The 23,386-nt window shown below is 36.5% G+C and overlaps 1 protein-coding gene across 7 annotated transcripts in view; it reads right to left on the reverse strand.

The window, feature by feature from the left end:
- Nucleotides 1-23,136, reverse strand: part of LOC121418695 (calpain-A-like) — a 64,591-nt gene extending 41,455 nt beyond the window's left edge. For 6 of the 7 annotated variants that reach the window (XM_041612703.1, XM_041612702.1, XM_041612701.1 and 3 more), the window contains exons 1-2: nt 23,024-23,132; nt 21,522-21,748 (exon numbers count right to left, since the gene is read on the reverse strand). In XM_041612703.1, the coding sequence (XP_041468637.1) occupies nt 21,522-21,689 (168 nt within the window). In that variant the 5' untranslated portion in view covers nt 21,690-21,748; nt 23,024-23,132. Of the gene's footprint in view, nt 1-21,521; nt 21,749-23,023 lie in introns of all 7 variants that reach the window. The other variant, XM_041612704.1, reaches the window with a different exon arrangement.
- Nucleotides 23,137-23,386: the final 250 nt, after the last annotated feature.

Consider the following 23,386-nt stretch of genomic DNA (forward strand, 5'->3'; position numbering starts at 1 on the left):
CAGTTCTTTTTACTTTCTCTTTGTATAATCTTTCATCAGACGCTTCTAGAGAGGGTATGCAAATGCACATATATTCCCTAAATATTCTGTTTTAAGCTATTGAATTAATCAGTCCCAAAAGCCTAAGGGGAACCCGAAACATTAATGGCTCAAACTGCACTAGACAGTCACGTAACATATGCTTGTGCTATCTTGCATGGCTGATTGTCAACCCTGGCTACATGCTGTGGGGAGATAATAAGCTCATATTGCTTTCAAGGTTGTGTCTTTCATGCCTGATCACAGCTTGTGAATTTGTATGCTGACTGCCGAGGTTACATTCAAATGTGATGTCTATCGCATAGGCCTATGTTTTATACAGCAATGTTGCGGGCCTGTGTCATCACACTCGGTTGTCGCGTTGGGCAATCGCATAAACCCGACCATTAGAGATAAAGGCACCCTGAATTCCTGTAGAGGTAGGGTCTACTTTACCCGATGTTTTGTGAAAATTATAGCAACATTCTCAAATGAGAAGGTAAACTGGCCCGACGCGACAACCTGATGTTATTAACAAGCCATATTGAGAACACAGAAGTTGTTTCTAAATATGATGACACAATGACAGGGCTTTTACAATATAGGCCTTCCCAGTACCATAGAACAATTAAATCCTCTTTCATGTTGTTTCAAAGTACATAAACCTTTTAATAGATTTACAATATTATTATTCACACAGACATGTCCCAGGGACAGCAAAACAACTTGGAAAGGAAGGGGGCATAGCGTTAACTTCATAAAATCTCAATTTGATGGTTATTTCCACATTTTTGTACATGGCTACCGAAAAAAGTGTGGGCTGAAGCCCCAACATGTACATATTAATACTAATAGTACCTGGGTATATTATCTTTCAGCTTGTCCATAGGCTAAGCAATATTTGCACACTCTTGGCTTTTTCTCCTGGAATGTACATGTAGACCTACACACAATGCTGAATGAATTGCTTTTATTGATTTCTGAAAGGCTATCTGGCTGCTCTCCAAGCATGAATTATTGTAAGTCAGAATAGGAGAGTGCAACAATGCAATGGTATAAAAGGACCTACATGAAATCAGTGTCAAGATGGCAATAAACTCTGAGACCTTTGATTTACAGTCAAGATTACCTACTAAACCTAATTAATATTTCCAAACATCCAGTTGCTTTCATTCTCCTATTTCAGTCTTCACAATATACAATAATTTTACAATATATGCCCAAAAGAATGATGCAAAGATGTCCCTTTAATGGAATAAAGAAGTATAGAATCATTTTGATAATTTAATTATGACTATTTTCAAAGTACATATTGACACCTCTAAATACAGAAATGCAATCACCATTGATAATGGATGACACCATAATAAATGACTGAGCCAATGCATTATCTGCTGGTAGTGTTGTATCAAAATCTCAATACATATATCCATCCCCAGCTTTTAGGCTGTGCATATTCCAGTGACTGTCTGTATTTCTTTTATCCATTAAATCTATTTGCCTTTGTCATTGCTCATGGTCACACACAGAATCACAGAAATAAAAGACCCTCCCAGACAATGTATCTTTACTGCTTATCAGACAGCATAAATTGACAATACATTTGAAGGATACAAGTCAGCCAAACATGTACATCATCACATCATGCTATATTTTTTCTTAGGGTGTGTTTATGCTTCCATTGCGTGGACAGAATCAGCGTTTTCAAACGTCGATTCAAAATGCCGAATGTAAACGTGGTTCTGGGAGTGCTGTTTATGCTTAACTTTTCAGAGACGAAATCAGGATCTCCTGCTGGCTTCGCATCTTAATTTTCGTTGAGCAGGAAAGCGAGGTCAAATTTGGCGCGCCTTTTTTCGAAAGTTTTTTTTCTGAGTGTTTTTATGGGGAAGGCGACTGTATTTGCCCACGGATTTTCATCTCACCAGAAGCATGTACCAAATGACGTCATTTAAACACGTTTACGATTGTGGTTCTGTTTATATTTCCCAAGAAACCCTGATTCTGGTCAAACGACGTTTACAAACGCACCTTTTTGTGAGTTTACGATCAGCATTTTGAAACAGCGTTTAAATGAAAGTAAGCATGGACGCAACCGTGTTTTGGACTAATCATGTTTGGAAACCCTGATTCTGGCCTGAAAAGTGGAAGCATAAACACGGTCTAAGTATAATATCAGGGAGTGGGGGGAAAGGGGGACAGCAGCCATATACGAGACCAGATAGCGATAAGCAGGGCTCGACATTAGCAGTGGCCCGGGGCAACCAAAAATGAGAGTCGGGCCACCAAAATTCTGTAAAAGCCAACACTTGGTGGCCCGGTTGGGCTACCAAAGTTTTGATAAATTGTTATGTTTTCTATTGTTTTAGGGCCACCAAAAATATGAAATTGATGATTTTGGTAGATTGTTTGGGCCACCAAGAAAAAAAGTTAGTGTGGAGCCTTGCGATAAGTATCATATAGATATAGGCCTACGGTACATGTAGGTCTTCACAATCACATCATATATATCAATAGTGTCTGGTCCGGTGATGAGTTCTTTAAGAATTCCACTCTGTGCAATCAATCAGACAAAAGTCTCAACTGCAAACCCATGTTCCCACTGGGAACAATTGAGCACTTACACTGGACTATTCATGAGTGGTAACAATGGTAGGACGAGCAGTGGTGGTACTATTAGAAGAAAAGCATAAGTAGTAGAAGCAGTAGGAGAAGTAGTACAAGCAAACATATAATACTACACATTAGAAGTATAACACTCTGCATTTTATATTTGTGTAAAACGGATTATACTTTTAAACACGCTTGGATGTTTGTGTAAACTCACAAACTCCAGATAGTAAATTGGTTGAAAGAAAGTTCAATGCTCCTTTCTCCATTGACACAGCTCCTTTTGTTTAAAGCAAAGATTGATGTGGTATCCTTGTCACTGTATACTTTATCCTCCATCGAAACTCCTTCCCAGATAATTGCTCCCTGAAGTCAGTTGCAAATAAACTTTCATTTTTGGTTATGCTCCACCCTTCTTTCCTGATTAATTGATACATTGTTTAACTCCTCCCCCCTAATAGGCAAAACTAAGAGTTGTACCCCCAAAATAATAAAAGAGGGACTTCTCTTCTCCGTCTCTTGACGAGAGGACATCGTGTGCTTGGTCTCCCTCGCCATCCCTTTTTAGGGGCTACCATATGGCCTTTGTTGGGGAGTACCTATTATAACAGCTATAATTTATAACCAGCTATATTTCCTACTGTGTATATATCGTCATCCTTGATTAGTATTTATCATCATTAGAATAAATGCTAATGAACTATAATCACTGTGTGACAGACTATTGATTTGTCTTGGACCTTATCTTGTAATAATAAAAATCACCACGCTACACCACTATAATCACCTTTTTAAGTGTTACAGAAGTATAAATAGCATCAAGTAAACGATTACACTATAGTAGCAGTCCATACTTAGAATTTAATTGATTTGAAATTAATCTTAAAGACTTGAATATAAATAGGCCCCAAAAGATTTACAGATTATCTTTCGTTTTTAAATCTAACATTTCACAGTTTGACAAGTCACTACCCAAATCATATACAGGGTATCTGGATTTATTTTGTACGCATATATGAGTTAGAGCAGTAGGAGTTGTGCACCATACATAAACTACAATGCTGTCAATGGGAACAGTCTTTCCTTTTGAAGCAGTAGGTAATTATGAAGAACATTCTGATGAAGGATATACTAGTACCTACCTTTCGGATATATTAAACTACATGCAGAAGCAACTGCATGTAATAAAATCAATTTTGATCACAAAAAATTACAATCAGTATTCTAAAAATACCTTTGTAAATAAATACACCTCCACAGGCCTACATTGTATATAATTTTCAATGGGAAATGATGTGGGATTTTAGATGATAAAATAAGGAGTAATCTGGGGGACAATTGTACTCGTAAAACATACCCAGCAGTTGTTTCTAAAAAGTGATTTAAATCAATCTTTATGATTTGTCAAATACAATGATACTAGAATGCTCAAAGCAGTTGAACAAGCCGATGTATAGGCCTTATTCTATATTCAAAAATAATTCAAGAAATGAATCAAATAAATCCATCTTTCCTGCTGATATCATATATTCATATTATTTATTTACAAAATATATCCCAGATTCAGGGATAATAAAGAAAATATATAGGATAATCTCCAAGACTTCTAAGTCCATGTACAAGTCTTCAGCTCCAAGTATAGAAACTTCTCCAATACTTGTTCGAGAATAAACAAGGGGGTGTTGCTCGACCATGCGATGTAGTATTTTGTGCATGAATTGAACCATATGTATATTTGCTTTACAGAAATTCATACTTTAGCAAGGGTAAACACTTGATATTTTCCAACTGGATGAATGAATAGTCTAAGATATGAATGAACATTGACCTGAACACACTTAATGAAGCTATAGGTAGGTTCACATGAAAATGGTCAAATAAAATCAACTTTCCTCTTTATACATATAAAATTCATTTGACACTTAAAAGTAATTATATGAATTACTGTGGGTGGGATCTTGTACATGTATTTGACACTGAAAGCTCCCAGAATCTCATGTGAAACTGCATGACTGTTCAAAAAAGTGCATCATAATTCGGGGACTGTCTAAATTTAAAACTTAAGACCTAATATTACCATGTGAACATGGCTCACTGTACTTTTAAAAAAACTTCATATCTATCATTATGATTTATCGACATGGATTCTCCAAGTGACACAACTCAAAGTTTGAGAAAAAAACAATTTCTCAGGAGCAAGTGACAAAAATTGTTGGTTGGACGATAGGGGAGAGGGGCAAAGGGGTGTCAGAACCAACTCTACACTAATGATGGTGTTGGACGTAGACCGGTGTATTAAAAGAGATACACAGTTGATCTTTCAGCAGCAACTTGGGTTTGCAGAGCTTATTACATATTTCTATATGTCCTCGCTCTCATCTTCTTTCTTTTAATTTTTGTCCCTTAAACCAGTCTTTAGGACACCAGTTTAAAACATCGCTTCACTAGGATTTTCATCATCATCCCGAGATGGTTGTACTTAAGGTCTATTTAATGCAATGGGAATGTTCCCCCTCCCCCATCTCATCAAGCACATAGGGCATTCTCAAAGTTCAAGGTAATGTAAGTTTCCCTTTGGTTTAAAAAAAACCCTGCTTGACAGATATGAGGGGGTGGGCTAAGGAATGTGAATTAGGTAGCAAAATGAAACTCAGCAAACCATGTCAGAATGAAAAATTGAAATATCAAATCTGTTCGTATGAACTTCAACAATCTTGAGCAACATGCGTGGGTGATAATGGAGCTCTTTTAAAGTAAATATGAAAACCACATAACTTTACCTCACTGGGAAATTGCTTCTGAAAAACAAACAAATGGCATTCACACTGTGCCTGTCATATTTTCTTTTTGTAACTATGTTGGATTATCAGAACTATACAAGTACCTTTTTAAATTTTCATTAGTTTTCTAAACCGAAATTGATGCTCTTTCCATAAAAAAACTATCTAGACAAAGAAACAAGATTGCTTTTCATCCAAATGAAACCAACTGACTTCACAGAATTTAATTACGTCTACCTCAAAAAGTAATTTGTCCCATATAGGTGTAGTAGAAGTAGAATACATCACATTAGGACCCTACAGTTTCTACACTTATCTTCAGTGAAAGTATAGGCCCTATGCCCAATGACAAATGTTTCATTTCACTTTTCATTAGCATTCATTATTTAGTCATTTGCAGCAAGAAAGTAACGTATGAACTTACAGTAAATCACTACTGAAATGAAAGTCGCAATGTTGAATTTGAACCATTGCAAATCAAATCAAAACCGTTTTTCACCTGTCTGTCTCCAATATCAATACATTTCATAAATCAAACTCGAAAGTCCACCTCCCATCTGATCTACATCCTCCCCCACAATTCTAATCATATTTGTGGGGCCACTCGATGCAATACGTGTCTCGCCCTGGGGAACTACAATAACGAAACGTGCATAGAGAACTCCAATATTTACTACTATGGCTTCATTTACACGTAACACACCCCATTAAAACACTGTACAAACTGAGCACATAAATAAAGTTTAATATTGAAATACTTTCTGATATCACTTCCTGATACATTCATGATCCATTATAGAGGCATATAGCAATGCCAATATATTATTACAGTCATTTTAATTTTGTTAAAAATCTGGCTAATTCTGACACATACACCTGTACATGTACAGCTGCTATGGGATGGTTAATTTCAGAATGTTCCCTCCTAAAATTAAAAGAATTAGAGTTAGAGTTAGAATTAGGGATATGATTAATTACTGTAACAAATTTTGAAAAAAAAGGCTTTATGATATCTAATGGCAATGGATTTGCTATGTGTTCTTTATTCAAGAAAAATAATAAAAGTAGGTCTACATGATATAATAATAATAATATAATAGCCAATTTTTATAAAGCGCTTTTCCCAGAATGGCCCAAAGCGCGTTACAGCATATTATTACCCCAGTCATTGGATTCATTTCAATCAAGCACGAAAAGGGCACAATTTCCACTCCCTGGGGAGCATTCCTTGCATTCATCGCAGCCACATTATGGCGCTGGCGAAATCAGACATACAATATCTTTCGCATCCTACTGGGTACCCATTTAGCACCTGGGTCGAGAGTGGCAAAGTGTGGATTAATGCCTTGCCAAAGGACGCTAGATTGTGGTGGGACTTGAACACACCACCCTCTGTTTACAAGGCGAGAGTCTGAACCACTACACCACGGCTCTTCCACATATCACAAACCATCAATTACCAACAGTTTCAAGCATAATTCGTTTACACTAACATGTTGTTTTTTTCTATTTGTCACTTGGGTGCTTATCATTTGTGGAGAAACTCATAAATATTCATACTTTATAAAAACATAAGACAGAAGCTTCACTGGGCCATTACAATCCTAATCTCTTTTTAGAATATTCCATTCTCTCACTTACTGTTCATTATGACAACTCGAACCTTTGCCGGAAAATCAATAAATGGTTCCAATTTGATTTTCTGCTCCAGGAATCACGCCTGACCTGACATGAATTCAAAGCATTGTCAAAATACAAGCCCTGGGATTTAATCCATTTTATTCAAACTTCATTTAGATCCAAGGTAAAGGGGGGGGGGTATCTTGCATGGCTCAAAGATTTATCCTGACTGAATCTAGTTTTATAAGCCTTCATGAATGAGTCACTTCATTATCACTGCACCACTGTTTGCTTTTGTATTTTCTTTCCTGGTTTATATTCTGACAACTCAAACAAAACCGTTATTTGTGGTTTTTTAGCATTTGTGAGGAATTATGGTTGACATTGGTATGTGAATTGAAAAGATCTAGATGCAATAGTAATATTGGTTATCCAAGTATTTTCCTATATTATAAATGATGTAAGAGGTCAGTCAATCAAAGTGACCATTGGTATATGGACAGAAGGACAGACGGCCTGTCTCTAGACACTGTCTTCCAAGTATATAAGGCCAATATACCGATTTTCTAAGTATTTTACTTAGCATTTTACAGGCAAAGCAAAATGCTTAAAACTCGTATTCAAATTACATCTAAATGTTTTATATTATCAAGCAAAATTTAAACAAAAATACTAACTAAAACCATTGTGACATTATAAAGTTTGAGCTAAATAATGTGCAATGTATGTATCCATCTGTGCACAGAATGCATGACTACAGATATATGATATAGCCTGGTAGGCGGCGGATTTTAAGGATAAGGTCACATCTCCAAAATTTAGCCTGCTCAGCGACCAGGCGGCGAATTTTTAGCCAATGTTGCCTAGGCACCACTGGTTTTGGGGGCATCGCTCGGTCGCCGCTCAAGATTTAGCGCAGAGTTTAAATTCTGGCTGCTCCTGCTCACTTTTCACTCGCCGCCCTAAATGCGTTCTGCGCCCAGTTGGTCGCCGTCAAACGATTTAGGTAAAAATTGAACTCGTTGGATCAACTGCTGTTGACGGTCATCGGCCGGTCGCTGGCCGGTCAGAGATTGGTTTGATCACAGCAAATTCAAAATCTGATAGGCGATTACCTAAAAATAGGCCGGTTGCCGCTGGGGGACCGCCCGGGAATCAGTGGGTCGTCAGCTGATCACAGCTCGGACACCAAAAAGGTAAGTTCCCCGATTTGGCCTTGAGTAATGGGTAATCGTATGGGTAAAGTATTTTTACAGCCTGCTCCACTTCTACAAAAATCGTTCGGTAACGCCTAAATTCCAGTGGCGCCCAAGCAGGCTACTAAATGGTCGGTAGCCGCTCTGAGTTGTGACTGAGGCCCAAGCCAAATACTTAGCCAAAAACTGCAATTGAATACCAAAGATGTTTAAGTATTAAAAGCAAAATTCTTAAAATTTTTGCTTAAGTATCGCATTGAATACCGGCCCTGGTATTCAAAGACGTATCTTACCAAGAAATGAATCTTTCATCCATGACTGACCAAAACCCCTCTTCATTTCAGACCCAACGTTTAAAGTTTCCTTTTACCATAGGAAATTCTTGTTTTAACTTCAGTCTCTATCATGAGATAAATAATGATGTTCTTAATTTTTCTTTGATACTGCACACACAAAAATTAGTAAAAATTAAAACGGTAAGGATAGCTGTTAAGGGTGAAGAGCGATTATTCTCTCAGGAGTATACTCACAAATGATTATTTTAATGATCGGTGTCGTGTTCAAAATCTATTGTGATGAGGTGGGAGTCTATTCCCTTTATCTCACTGATTCAATGCACATGGACAATACATCCTCCAGACAAACCCTATTACATACATGTATAACATGCTCCACTTCAGACAAAGTACACACAACATAAACAACTCTCTTGACATTTTATCCTTTTCTGAGCTATCAATACACTGTACTTGTTTTCCATGGATCTTGATCAAATTTTCTGTTGATTTCATTTTGTCTCACATCGAGGCCCCCATGATTTCACCTACACATCTATTCTATTTCCACAACTTCCACACGTTATAAACACAAACCTCAGACACTTCACTTGTGGTAACCACCACATCTGAATTTGAGCAGAATCCAATGAAACGACCATCTACTCTGTTTGTATGTAACATGGAGATTATGTGCCAAACAAATCTTAAAGAAAATGAGTGGAGGTGTTGTGGTGTAGTGGTTCAGTCACCTGACTCTTAAACCGATGGTCGAGGGTTCGAATCCCACCCAGCGCTGATGTCCTTTGGCAAGGCCCTTATCCATGTTTGCCACTCTCCACCCAGGTGCTAAATGGCAACCAGGTAGGATGTGAACATCAATGTGATTAGATTGGCACGTGTGCACCGATAAACAGTTGTCTGGCCAGGATAGTAGGATACTCCCCAGGGAGTGGAGATAGTGCACTTTACGTGCCGAACAGTGATTGATCCTATGACCGGGGTAATTATCATTACGATGTAAAGCACTTAATAGAAACCAATGTATGAAGCGCTATATATAAATGTAACTATTATCATTATTACTAATTGCACAGTAAATTATCAACACAATGAGCATGCTATTCTATTGCATAATGGTATTTTTCAAGCACAGATACCCGTATATGCTGAACTATTTTGGCAAGTAAGCTTTCATCATTTCACAACAAGTTAGGTTTTAGTGTGTCAAAACTTATAACATGTAGATATATGCAAAAAAACAGTCACTGTGACTACTACTTCAAATCAATAAACTCTCCATGTACTGTATCTAGTATTCTTATATCCTGAAGATGAGACATATGAATGGTATGTATTACACATCATATCACTATATCAAATTGACAGGTCATAACCTCTATGGGCCTATAATGAATCTTCCATATAACCTCTCTGGAGGCCTCAACTGTAATATGCTAATGGATCGAGATGACGGTCCATGATAACAAGCAAATTTGATGTCAGAACTGTGGCTGCTCGTAGATTAACATTGAGCCTTGCTAGATTGACCAAGCATAAACTTATCTAGTCGAATATATCATTTGAGGAATGATCGTAAAATTATTCAATCTAAAGTGATTTAAGAGGTTGACGCATCATTATAAAACCTCTGCATAATATGTGTAAAATGTTGCCAGGTATTGCAAATGATCATTAAATGGTATTGTGCATATATGGTTACAACTGGGTATCACCACAATGTTTGATTTAATGGTATGGATGGAATTAGAACTACCCATTACAGTACTTATAACATGCGGTTCTAGAGGCCTATACTATTCAATGTAGTATGTATGAACTTGATTACAGTATTTACTATATTTTACTCAAATCATTTTAAGTATATTTAAAGTACATAGTACTCTTGCATGAAAGTGGTGTAACTTTTATTTCCAATTATCATAAATCATAACAGATTAAGTGTTCAAAATTGTCATTTTTGTACAAGTCTATGCTTACTTTTCTATTTGGTTGGAATCATGTAAAGGCATACAAAATATGCCTCTATATATATACACTGTATATTCAAGCATGGAACTAGATATAGAGAAAGAACCATGTTTCAAGTAAGTTCATAGACAGTAGCATTTCTAAGCTTGACCTTTCTGTATCTGGGTCATAGATTGAATGGACATTCACAGCATGTACAAGAATATCCCAGGCACCAAAGATCAAGGTTACAAAGGCCATGCACCAACAAATAAACCTATTGTCCGCTTTCCATTGCTACAATGGGGTTCAATTCCAAACAGAGAAATTTACCAAGATGTCAATTGAAGAGTTATGAAAATACCCAAGGGCACGATCTGCACAAACTACAAACCCACGCACTAGACATGGGCAAAGACATGAGATAGTGCAGGGCTGCTGCCAGCGAGCAGTAGAGTGCCACGCCCCATTCAACGCTTACCACAGAGCACTGCTGTTTACTTACATGCTGAAAAACAGCACTGCACTTGATACAGTGGAGCTGCTTGCAAATAAATAAAGCTCATTCCTGATATCTGTACAGTTGATGACAAGCAGAATGCCTGGATGATGAGAAAGAGCAGTGTTACTGGTAGCTGCATTGACTGACCAAAAATCAATTACTTTGTGACCATTTTCTATTTTTGTAATAAATCAACCATTGCGGTGGTTCATTTTCCATTATATTGCGAATATAAGTGGGTATTTTTATGGTGACAAAGGATTTGGGGCTTTAAATAGGATTCCTAAACAATGGTATATTTATTCAATATTTAGTGGGAGGTCATGATAGCAGAATTAAATTTTATTTAGAAATTACAAAGCTATTTTATCAAGCATTCTCAATTATTTTAATTACTCTCAGCTAAAGTTAAAATCTGATATTTGTAAATTATAAAACTCTTGTAATTAACAAGCATCAGAATGCAAGGGCTTAAAATTTGTTTTCAAAAACTGATAAGGGTAATTTTTACTCTCAATAACAGGAAAATCATTTGCACATGAACATCATCATAAAATATGAATAGCCCTATATTATATTAGCATTGAAGCTCTGCCGGCAATGCATGGAGGAATTTAGCTTTGATGCCTGAATGATATTAAAGGGGAAGTTCACCCTGAAGAAAACTTTCTTGTAAAAATAGCAGAAAAAATAGTAAAAAATATTGGTGAAGGTTTGAGGAAAATCCGTTAAAGAGTAAGAAAGTTATTAGAGTTCAAAGTTTTGGATTTGTGACGTCATAAACGAGCAGCTGTCCCATGTGTTATGCAATATAAAATGCATAAATTTCAAATTTTGTATGGTTTCTGATGACTTAATTTTGTTTTCTTTTCATGATCAGGTGTGAAACGATTTGTCTATTGATATACAAAAGTTACAGTGAAAAACATTTTCAATTTTCTGAGAAAATGACATTTCATTGATTTTTTACCATTCGCTATGTAGGAATGCTGCTCGCATATGACGTCACAAATCAAATAATTGAAATTCTAATAACTTTTTAATTATTTGATGAATTTTTCTCAAACCTTCGGCAATATTTTTCATTAATTTTTCTGCTATTTTCACAATAAACTTTTTGTCAGGGTGAACTTCCCCTTTAAGCAAGGAGGAAAAGCTAATTATAAATATGCGTCCAACGATGTAATGATGCTCCTCTCGGAAGTGCAGAAGTAGAAGTCAGGCCAGCGGGCGATTAATAAGTAATCCTAGTGGTGTGGGGGCTTACTAGTACTAGTACCCTTGAATCAAAACAGCGCATGACATTCACCTGCTAATTGAAATGTCTCCTCTGGGTGTTACAGCATCCTTGAGGGAGGAAAATCATTTTTTTATCCCTTTGAGATGGAGGGGGATGAAATAATATTTAGGAAAAATAAATGCATTTGACATGCTGCTTTCAAAGACCCACAACGTCCCAACTGATTCGGCCCGGAATTAAAACCGTTTCGCCAAGGTATTCATCTAGTTCATAACCGACTCTTGCGTGGTGCTTTTACAAGCAATGCTAAAATAGCATCGACTATTCCAAATTCAATTCTTAATTTTAGAGTGTAGTGCAGACTGAAAGGGTTAGGAAATGAATATCTCATTTTAGGTCATTGCCAGTGGCTATCATAATGCAATTACAGGGTGCAGAAGCTCCAGTCTGGTGTGTACTTGAAAATGGAAAGGCTTCCTGTCCATTAGTGGATGTAAAAAGACTTCCCTGCATCCAGACAAACATAAAATTATCGTTGTATGATGAAACAAGAGTAGGTGTAAGAATTATGTATGCGCAAAAAAAATCAACAAGCAGGATGAGTTTGAAGCTAACATGATATTTTATAACTGGATGAATACTGGGGAAATGGGAAATGCAAATTGAATTGTATGGTTGTGCAAATGATCAAGTTAGAAAGAGTTTCACATCCAGATGAATGAATGAAGAGTAAAGGCAGAATGGAGGAGGAACAGAGAACATGAGGACAGAGATGGATAGGGAGACAGACAAACAGAAAGAGAGAGGGGGAGGGAGAGCCTCAGAGGGGGTAGGGGTAGAAAATGAGTGAAGATTGGGAAAAGCAAGAAATTGCACTCGGGATCTGTAGCTAAAAGCAATAAAACTCCACAAATGTGATAGTTTTCCATCAATGCATGCCCAAACCTCGTTTCATCAGTGCATTATGGACTTTGTTTTGATGAATATTTCATTGACCGTGACTTTCATTACAGAGTGTGATGGGCCTGATGGCACTGCGGCACACACCGCTAAAATGTAATTTAATCAGTTGGGAATATTATGTACTGTCTCTCACCAGCTGGAAATATGTAGTATTACTTCAATGATTGATGATGATAGGGAACTGTGTATTAGTTTACATTGTAATACTAGTTTACTTTGGACTGTAAATTTATAGATCATATATTTATGCAACAAAAAGGTAAATTGGAATGTAAAATGTGCTGGCATTTATCATGGGTAGATACACAATTACAACCAAATTGAAATAGTGAGCTACTGTACACAGCACAACAAAATAGGAAAACGACAAGTTAAAAAAAATGTCTTTAAGATAGCAAATTCACAAGTTGCGACTATTTGGATTACTATGCTTTCATATATTAAATATGTATCATCTCATACAGAAAATTTTGAAGAAAAAAACCCTGAAACTACATACACATAGGTATGTAGGCCTGGGCCTATGTAGTAATAATATATTGTCAATATTGTCAAAATACAAAGCTTGGAATACCAAGTTCTTAACCTGACTCATTGGAATATTTTCATCTGACCTCATGACCTCCCAGGGTATCAAACTCCCTACTAACCTCCAGCCAGCGGAAAGAATTCAAATTCAATTTTCTAGCTCACCTGGAGTGGCTTGTATTCACAGTCTGTATGGACAGTGGACCTACATGTAGTAGTAGGTCCATGTACAGACAGATGACTGGCAGAATTTGAATGCAATACTCATAGTAGTCATATCAGACTACAGACATGTAATGATGATTATCAATGATGATGACAGATGTCAGCAAAGGAAGATCATGATCATGAACATAATGATGATGATGATAATAATAACACTAATAATAATGAAATAATAATAACAATAATAATACTAATATGCATTTATACAGCACCATCTATCTAGAAATATTATATTATTATTACCCTGGCTTTAGCTTGAGCTGACTTTCAATGCTATAGCACATGATGGTGATGACATTAGTAAACATTTTACTCTCAAGTGTGAATACAATTCCATATTAAGCTCAGTGGAAAACTTAAAGTGACTCTCTGTGACCATTCATCACTAAATCACTGTTAGTTTAGGGCTACCACTACCAGTACACTTGCAAATATTGCTTCTCAATTTGTATGGTATAAAACATACCCGAAGCATGACTGCATGTTTTCTGACAATCATGCTTTGAGAACAAGATGCTGATTGACAAGTCATCCCTTCTCAAGACTCCTGGATCATGAACTTCAAACATCAAATGTTGACTCCATTGAAATCGAGAGCCTTTTCAACAGAAACCCTACACATGTATCATGTGTCAAGAGTCACATATAGATTTGACTACTAAGGTTTCTTGTTCCTTTGTTTCTGGGTCCAGAATTTTTCAAATTAGAAGTGGGATCCATTTCCACTGTAATGTATTTGACATTTGAAATTCTTACTATTTTATCAATTTCTACGCATTTTTTTTTCTGATTTGAATACACTTCAAACTCTTCTTTTTTTTAATAGTTTATGCAACAACAAAAAGCATACTAATCAAATAATACAGTACTCCTATTTAGGTATGAAATTACACACTAGTATTCACAATGACTATATGAAAATGGTTTGAAAAAACTGGGACAAAGAGCACCTCTTTGTCTGTCTGAGTCTAAAATTATTGTAATATTTGCTCTAGATTGCACAAAATTCTGTAACATCTTTCAAAACAAATATCAATCAACCCACCCTGGTTCCAAGGAAAATCAATGAAATAAGAAACATGCTATGTGTACGTGTTCATGTTACTGCAGGTAACTTCAATGTGGGATCAGTTTTTAACATCAAAACAATGATTCAAGCAGCAAAATGTTTTGAAAAGAACTTTTAAGTATATGAAAGATCAATATTGACCCTACAGTGTAAGTGACAGATGGTAATGCAAAGTGATGAGCATCAGTCTGTGACTTGAACTTTTATAGTGTGGTTTATCTGTTGGCATGATCACTCAAGTTTCAAAGAGCATTTTCTACTTAGGCCTCTTACATTAAGTCTTTCAATAGATCTAAAAAGGGAGTTCTGCCAGAATGATTAAGAACTTTGGGCAATATTTAAAGTATTCAGTATGCTTGCTGGCCAGCAAAATCTGGCCTCCACATGTACCTCCCTGTCAAATAATCTTGATACATAAAACTTTCTGATAACACTATTAAAACTACAAATTACTGTGAAGTTTGGTACAAATTACATTGGCCATTTATTGGGATTTTTTTCTCGCAATCAGATGTATGTTACTCAATAAGCAACACATATGTTATCTTACTATTGGGCAGGCATCATAAGATAAGATCAACATATTGCATTCTGGGTAAGAAACTGGGGGAAGGGGGGACTCAGTATATAATGTGTTGTGGTATGTGCAGCAGAGAGGACCCACATTTTTACACTTACATTCCGAAGCATAGCATTTTTATCCTATTGAGGAAAAGAATAAAGAAAGCTGTTTCAAAGCAGAGCATTTTCTTCTTCTTATCAAGAAAAAAATAAAAGAAATCCGTTCCAGAGCTTCGCATATTTTTTGTTATGCCGTTCCGGCCGCATTGATCCCCTACAATGAGATGCATTTTTGGTGAAAAGTGGCCCGCAGAGCACTGTCCGACCATTGCCTCTGCGCGAGCGCACTCGGCGCCCATGCCGCCGGGCTAGGTGCATGCACGTATGCCCATTCCATAGAGATGCATGTACGCACTCACATGCAGGCGAACCGTTCAAAGGACCCCCATTTTCACAAACATTTGTAGTCCCAAAGCCGGCTCCGAAGAACCTCCTTTTTACATTAAGCCTATTCCAAAGCCCCCATTTTTTGTCTCGCACGCAGCACATACCTACCTACCACTTTTATGGTAGAGTGCCCCCCCCCCTCCCCTGAGGTAAGAAACAAGGAACTCTTTGAGCAGTTCAGTTAATGCAACCCAACGCAGTTGTGGCATATTGCCTTTAAAGCTACGAAACTGTAAAGCAATGCTGAAAAGGTACGTACTTCATGAGGAAAAAAATCTGTTTAGATAGGGGTGCCAGGATATTCACCTCCACTCCACCAATAAACCATTTTAAAGTGTCTAGGAGTGGATTCATTATGAGTAATTTTAAACCTGGAAGTGTGTATACGGCCTTTAGGTATAGGAAAAAAAATACAGACTTGTTCATGTATGCAACATGATCATCAGCTTGAACTTTTCGACTATCTGACTCATACCATGCCTGTTAAAATGTGGTATGACAATACAATTTGCATACAGCTACCTGTAATATTTGTCATTTTGTTTTCCGTCTGGCAGAGTACAACGCCCCTGATAGACAAATCTCAACTGATGAACTTGGAATGACACTATGACTGCAATATCAAGAAAACATGCCATCTATGAGACCACAGAATTTATTTTCAATATCAAATACAGGTACCTGAGTGAATGTCATACGAAATAGACTGCCTATACATGTATATGATGCAGGCAATGTCTGTACTCCTACTTTGTTTGAAACTGTAATATCAGTTCCAAGGTTCATCTACATTCCATTTTCTATTCCCATAGATTGTGATCAGGGATGAAACTAATTTGGTTTTTTTAATCAAATCTGTTGACTTTAACCTGATAGATCAAACTTTAAATTTCTTTGTTTTGGCTTTTTTTCTTTGTGAAATAATCATATTTGTTAATTTGTATACTGGTATACATGTACCTATTTTTCCTTCACCCAAACTACATGTACTTATTTTTCTACCCTACAAAGCAACCTGGGGGTGCCAGTCAAATATATTGCTGTACATATGCGTGACCCCAAAAACGCATTTAAAGGGGTAATTTTCAGTTTTGGACATGTTCTGCGCATGGACTCATTAAGGGTATCAAAGGGTATTGAAAGACAGGTCAACTGTTCATCATGGGGTCAAATGTATTGAGGGTATGTTTTTTTTTCCCCAAAGCTTTTTATAAAGAATAGCCAAACATGTTTAGGGTATTTTTATCCCCCAAGCTTTTTCCCCCACTTGAGGTCATATTTTGGCAACAACTTGGTTAGGGGCCAAAATGTGTAAATAAAGCCAGCGAAAAACTTATTTAGGGGTGTTTGATATTTCCTTGGCCACGCGTGTGTACAGCAATATATTTGACTGGCCCCACCCCTCCCCCGGCAAAAATTACTTGTTTTTTATCTTTGCCTTAATTTTAAAGACAAAGTCCGTTATCCCCTGATGTTTTGTTATTGTTGTTGCTGATTTATACACACCCATTTTGCAACAAAGTAATGAATGTATTGTAGACTACAAAATTATCTCTTTGCCCTGTTATGTTTTGGGTGGTTGCTGACTTTCACTCCCTTTTCGCAACACAATAACGATTCTTCAAATAAATTATCTCCGATCTAAAGTGCACCAACATCTCTCTTCCTTGACAGACATACAGTAGCGATGGATATGTCGCACCCTGAATTACACCGGAACTGGTAAAGTCATAATATAAACTCTCCAAGGGGAAGCACGTACCTCATTCACCTCATATCTTCCTGTTAGATGACAATCATGACATGTTATATTCATTGAAATCCTATATAATCACATCCTGTTGAGGGATAAAATGACAGTTCTTTTGTAAAGAGAGATAAGGGATAGTTATGATATTATGTCAAAGTCAGGATGTTTCAAAAGAGTGATGTCATTTAATATTTCATCATCCTACATGTACGACTAACCTGTGGCCTAGTAAATGCACCCATTGCTGTATATTAAAGGCAATTACAGGATTCAGTAGTTCATGGATTAACAGGTTGATAAGCAAAGTGATATTTCTAATCACGTAGGGCCCAGAATTGAAAATATGTTGGATTTTTGGTTCAATCTACCCAAATTGCAAACCTTGCAAACCTACACTCACATTCTTACAAAATGACAGGTGTCCAAACTCATTAACTTTCAGGTAAAATAATGATACTCTCTTTTTTAAGCAAAGCTGAACAAAATGGATGAAATTCACTATTTTAATTGTAGCTGTTTCATATACTAACGCCCATGAAGAAAACTAAATAGAACAAAATTGCAGTTTTCTTCACAGCCATTTTTAGATTGGTCTACAAAATATTGTAAACACTAAACAGCTTTAAAAAGGGATGGAAAAGGGGTAAAGAATTGCCACAAAACACTGAGTTGCTCATGCACTTTGTATTTAAGTTCATCTACGCATGGACCCTATATATACCAACCTGTCCTTTTCTCATTGTCTAAAATGACTGCCCTACCCTCAAGTGAAAACAGCCTGTGCAAATATTCTTTGGTGTTTCTATTCAGAGAGGAAAAGATCACTGAATAAGAATCCAAAAGACCAAAGGAAATGGTGGACTAAAATGTCAGCCCAAGAACCATACCAAACAAACACAATGTCAGTCACATTATTAAAGGTCCTTTAAAGTTAGCCCAACCTACTATTTCCTGAATTTAAGAAAAAAAAATGTCTGAAAAGCAAATAAATAATAAACAGCTTATTGCCATTAGCACATGGAAAAAATTCCATTTGTAAATCAATCCACCATTTACAGCTAGGAAAATGGCTTTTAAAAATCCCATTAAATACGAAATTGGAAAATCTAACTGCCCATATAAAATAGATCAACAGCATCACATACGGGGAAAAGCCACAAAAAAACATTTGAAGGTGTAAAGGAAAAGGGCTGATGTCTATAGTCGGCTTGATGGCAATTGAATTGTTCATGCCTGAGTGCCTTATGTCATCGGAATATAAATGGGCTGCATTCTAACATGGCTCACACCGCAATCTGTGTGTGTGTGTATGAGAAAACCAAATGAAAGAAATCTCACGTTTGCTGCTATGTATAAAGATTCATGCAGATCAAATGTATTCTCCATCGCCAATCATTCAGATTTGTGTGCTGTCGAAGAACTTTACAATAATGAATTTTTTTAGCTTAATTGTATTCATTCTTCAAACTCATTTTTGTTCCATTTCTCTCTTGACAAAAATCAATGTCCTGCCTGGTTGATTCCGTTATTCAACCAGTATTTATTCAAGAATTCAGCAGACTGTAATTCAATGGATGACAAAATCAAAAGCCCAAGGGTAGGGCAGATAACTTCCTGTATGAAAGACAAAGCTAACTATGCATACACTCAGAGTTCATACTTCACACTGTTCTTCTAGATAATTTGATCAATGATCAATATATAAAAAAAATCTTGACGAGTGAATAATTGCACTAGCCTACAAAAATATGAGGCACTTCTCAAAATGGCACCAGACCAGGGTCCCTATTAAAACCTACTTTGCGGACACAACTCAGCAGTCAATCAAAATCAAGAACACCATGGACGGTAGTTCCAATTCTATTTCTAACTTGTTGGTAATGTTAGTATTTTTATAGTTGTTGTGCAACAGGGTCCCAGATGTATTCTGAGACATTATCACATAAGGTCCCTACCACAGGGCTTTTAGAGATGGAGTAACAGAGCAATGTTTGCCAAATGCACATAGTTTAAAAATGGTCAGAGAATATGCCTAGATGTAGTACGTGGCAGCCTCGTGAATAAAAATCATAATTCATTAATACCGTAGTTTATACTTCATCATTTGGTTTCCTAGCTATTACATCCCTTCAACATAGCCTACACTAAAACTTTTTTTAAACAAATAGTAAGGCAACTGCATGTACATGTATGAGTGTAAACCGGGCTATACAGACATATTCCTGGTTTTGCAGGAGAGCTGTGGATCATGCAGCCTTGGTATAAATTGGTTCAGGTAATTCTTTAGCCCACTAATCATCCAGTATCCTGCTCAATTACTCATGCAAAATTGGAGAAGAAAAAAAAAAGAGGTGAACTGAACTGAGTGCGATTGTACATTGGGAAAATCTAACTAGCTGGTGTGTATTATTTTACAATGAAGTATATACATGTATCACAGATTTTTAAGGCGGAATGGTGTACACCTTTGTTCTAATTCTAATTTGTACAATTTTATTCCATCACCAATAGCAGCTGGAGATAATTTTCACTTGTTGGTGTTATAGCTTTGTTCAAAATAGTTTGAATTCATGAATAGTATTTTAAATGATGAGAACTACAAATATCTGCATACACATTTTAGGCACAACCTAATCTGAAAAATGGTTAAGAAACACCAGTTGCCCCTTCTTGTTCTTACTCTAATTCAATGCATTTTTATCAACATCTCACATTCTACTTTCGAGAACCTTGCAATTTCAAGTAGTTCTTTGAAGTACAAACATTCTACCAGCTCAGACCATCAAACAACTTCCAAACAAAAAAAATAACCCAAATAAAATTTCCGCTAGGAAATCGCAAGAATTAGCATTCGGTTATCTGATGTTTTCATGCTGATAACTGTTAATGGGTTATCTTAATTACATGTAGGAATAGCTCTAAGTTACTCATTAACTTTATATGGTCACAGTGTAGTACAAGACCAATACAAGGCCTATGCAAATATCAGACTGGGTACTTAATATGTAGATATGACTTCAGCACTTCTTAAAAATGTCATCTCCATCAACTTTTCAAGAGTATTTCGTTGTGTTTCACAGAAACACAGTTGTAAAAGATTTTTTTATCCTAGAATCATAAACATTTATTACATTTTTAACTTGGGTTTGTACACAATGATGATGGTGATGATGATGATGATAATAATAATAATAATAAACTGGTGCTTATAATATATACCCGGTAGCACACAGTTAATTAAAACTGCTCTATGCACTTTACATACAGCTCTCCAAAATAACACTACAAAAAAAAATAGTGTTCTGAAAATATGAAACATGACTCTCCCATGTGTACATGTACCACTTCCCCCCCCCCCCCTCACCATTTTTCATTCTACAAATCACGGTGTTGCGAATTAATGTGCAATTGTACTCATTTTTTTCAGAAATGATAGAGTAAATATTTAGATTAAAAATTATACCAATTTCATAACACCGTCTCTCTGTTCCACTGAGATAAGGTGTTCTGAAATCAAGGGATAATTTTAATACTTGTTTAGAGTTAATTTTTAAATTCCAAATCAGCATGTTTCAAATTACATTTCTATCAATTCAAATATAACCTTATAATGACCAAGCCTCACCCCCCCCCTGACATTTTTTCACAATATTCTCAATACAATGTTCACCTTAAATGTTAACAGTACCCACCCTATCCCCCAACCCTCCCCTCCCCAGATAAAAAAATGGAAAGAAAATGAGTTTTAAGAAAGGGCAAGACCTACCCTAGGTCGCTTCCATACAAATGGCCTTGGCGGTTTCTGAGTGTAGAAAATACTTTCATCAACTGCAGGAAAGTAGGGGTCCTCAAACAGAGTGCCGCTGCTCCTGCATTGTCTCAGGAGCTGGTCATATTGCGACCCCTGTTGTATCATCTTCTTCGTGGAACTCATGATGGAATTCTAGCTCCTTTGTATTTCCCAGAAAAAAAAATCCAAAACCTGCTCCTCAGCTGTACAGAAGAAAATGGGTGATAAAAAAAAATCAGTTTTAAGATGTCTTTTATTCCACAGTCAATTAAATTTTGTTTCACATCAAAACACAATTTATCTATTTATAGTCAATATAATAGGGGGTGCTGCAGGAAACCAAATTGATCAGTTACAAATCTGCAATTAATATTATTTTTACTAGTCTAAATTATATAAATCTGCCACTTTACTTTTTGTTCAAATACTTGAAATTTACTGCAAGACTTGAGATGATTTTGATATCTAAGTTACAATTACAACTACAAGTTTATTTGGTTACCATTGTTTATCTCTCATGAACATAATTTGGAGCAAATAAGGACTACCATGTCGCAAAATAAAACAATTCAACATTATCGTGATATAGGTAACCACCGTTCACTTCATACAGCAGCGCTTTATTCATTCGCACGCACGGTTCCCTATTTCCACCTCCATTCACTTTGTACACAAATGCGCGTACACAAATCTATGAGTGGTTTCCTAAACCACGATTTGGCCAACAATTCAACATGTTTATTATTTTTTTATTTATTCTTATCTCAGTCTCTGGGAGACAAAGTTTTGGCCAGAGAAAAATTGTATACCAGTTGTTGTGTATCCGGACGGGTTGTGTGTCCGGACGATCAATTTTAGAATGTCATTTGGAAAAATTTACCAGCGAAGTTTCATCAGTTTTTAGTACAAAATGTTAGGAAATATTATAAAGAACAAAATAGAAAATGATTACAAGTAATGGATTAATATTTTTAGTGTAATCCACACACAAAAAAAGAAGGCTTCAAAAAGATAAAGTGTCCGGACACCCGACCCCCCATCCTATTTGTTGATATCAGTTATTACAGTAATTCAGGTTTCATTCCTCTAGATCTAGTCTATTCCTGTAGCACTTGAAACATCAAATTGGTTGGGGGTTGCCTTAAGCCTTTCGAATATAATTGTGCAAATTCCATGTTCCATAATATGCACAAAAGGTTTCTTGGTCAACTTTGCTTCAGTTCAGACGGTACTGTCTCAACAACAATCTTGGCTTGCTACCGCCTACCGGTAGGAAATTGTTTGCAATGACCATTTGCGTCGCAACGCGTGTCTTCTCTAAAGCCGTCAGTCACTTTGATTCTCTTTTAACATTAATGATATTAAGATTTAAGAATAAACTAATAATATTCAGGTGAATCAATGCCGTCATCAAACTTTCGCTTCAATAAAAAATACTTTAAATATCAAAAGATAAGTATTTACAGTCAAGAACCAACCTTAAATCTTCAGCTCGGTCCACTTCACTTCGGGCACCCTTGTCAGCGAACAGGCAAGGAATCATAGCCAAGCAAGTACGGTTCGGCTAGCTCGCTCAGCATGGAAACGATACCCCTCGGATCCAGGGCCATTTAATGACCACGCCCAAGGTGGAGCTGTTTAAAAACAGGTGCATTAGGTCCATGATTATATTGAAGCGATGCAGTAATGCTGTGCCGTATTTTTTAACTTAGTAGAGATTTCACTTTGTCCAAAATTTAGTTTTCCTTCACAAAAACGATCAACCCCTATTCCCCCCTAGTACGGTTAAAACTTTCCTCCCAGTTAGAAGAAAAAGAGAAATTATGATCATGAACTTACTG

The sequence above is a fragment of the Lytechinus variegatus genome, chromosome 7, assembly GCF_018143015.1.
Source record: "Lytechinus variegatus isolate NC3 chromosome 7, Lvar_3.0, whole genome shotgun sequence".
Classification (NCBI taxonomy): domain Eukaryota; kingdom Metazoa; phylum Echinodermata; class Echinoidea; order Temnopleuroida; family Toxopneustidae; genus Lytechinus; species Lytechinus variegatus.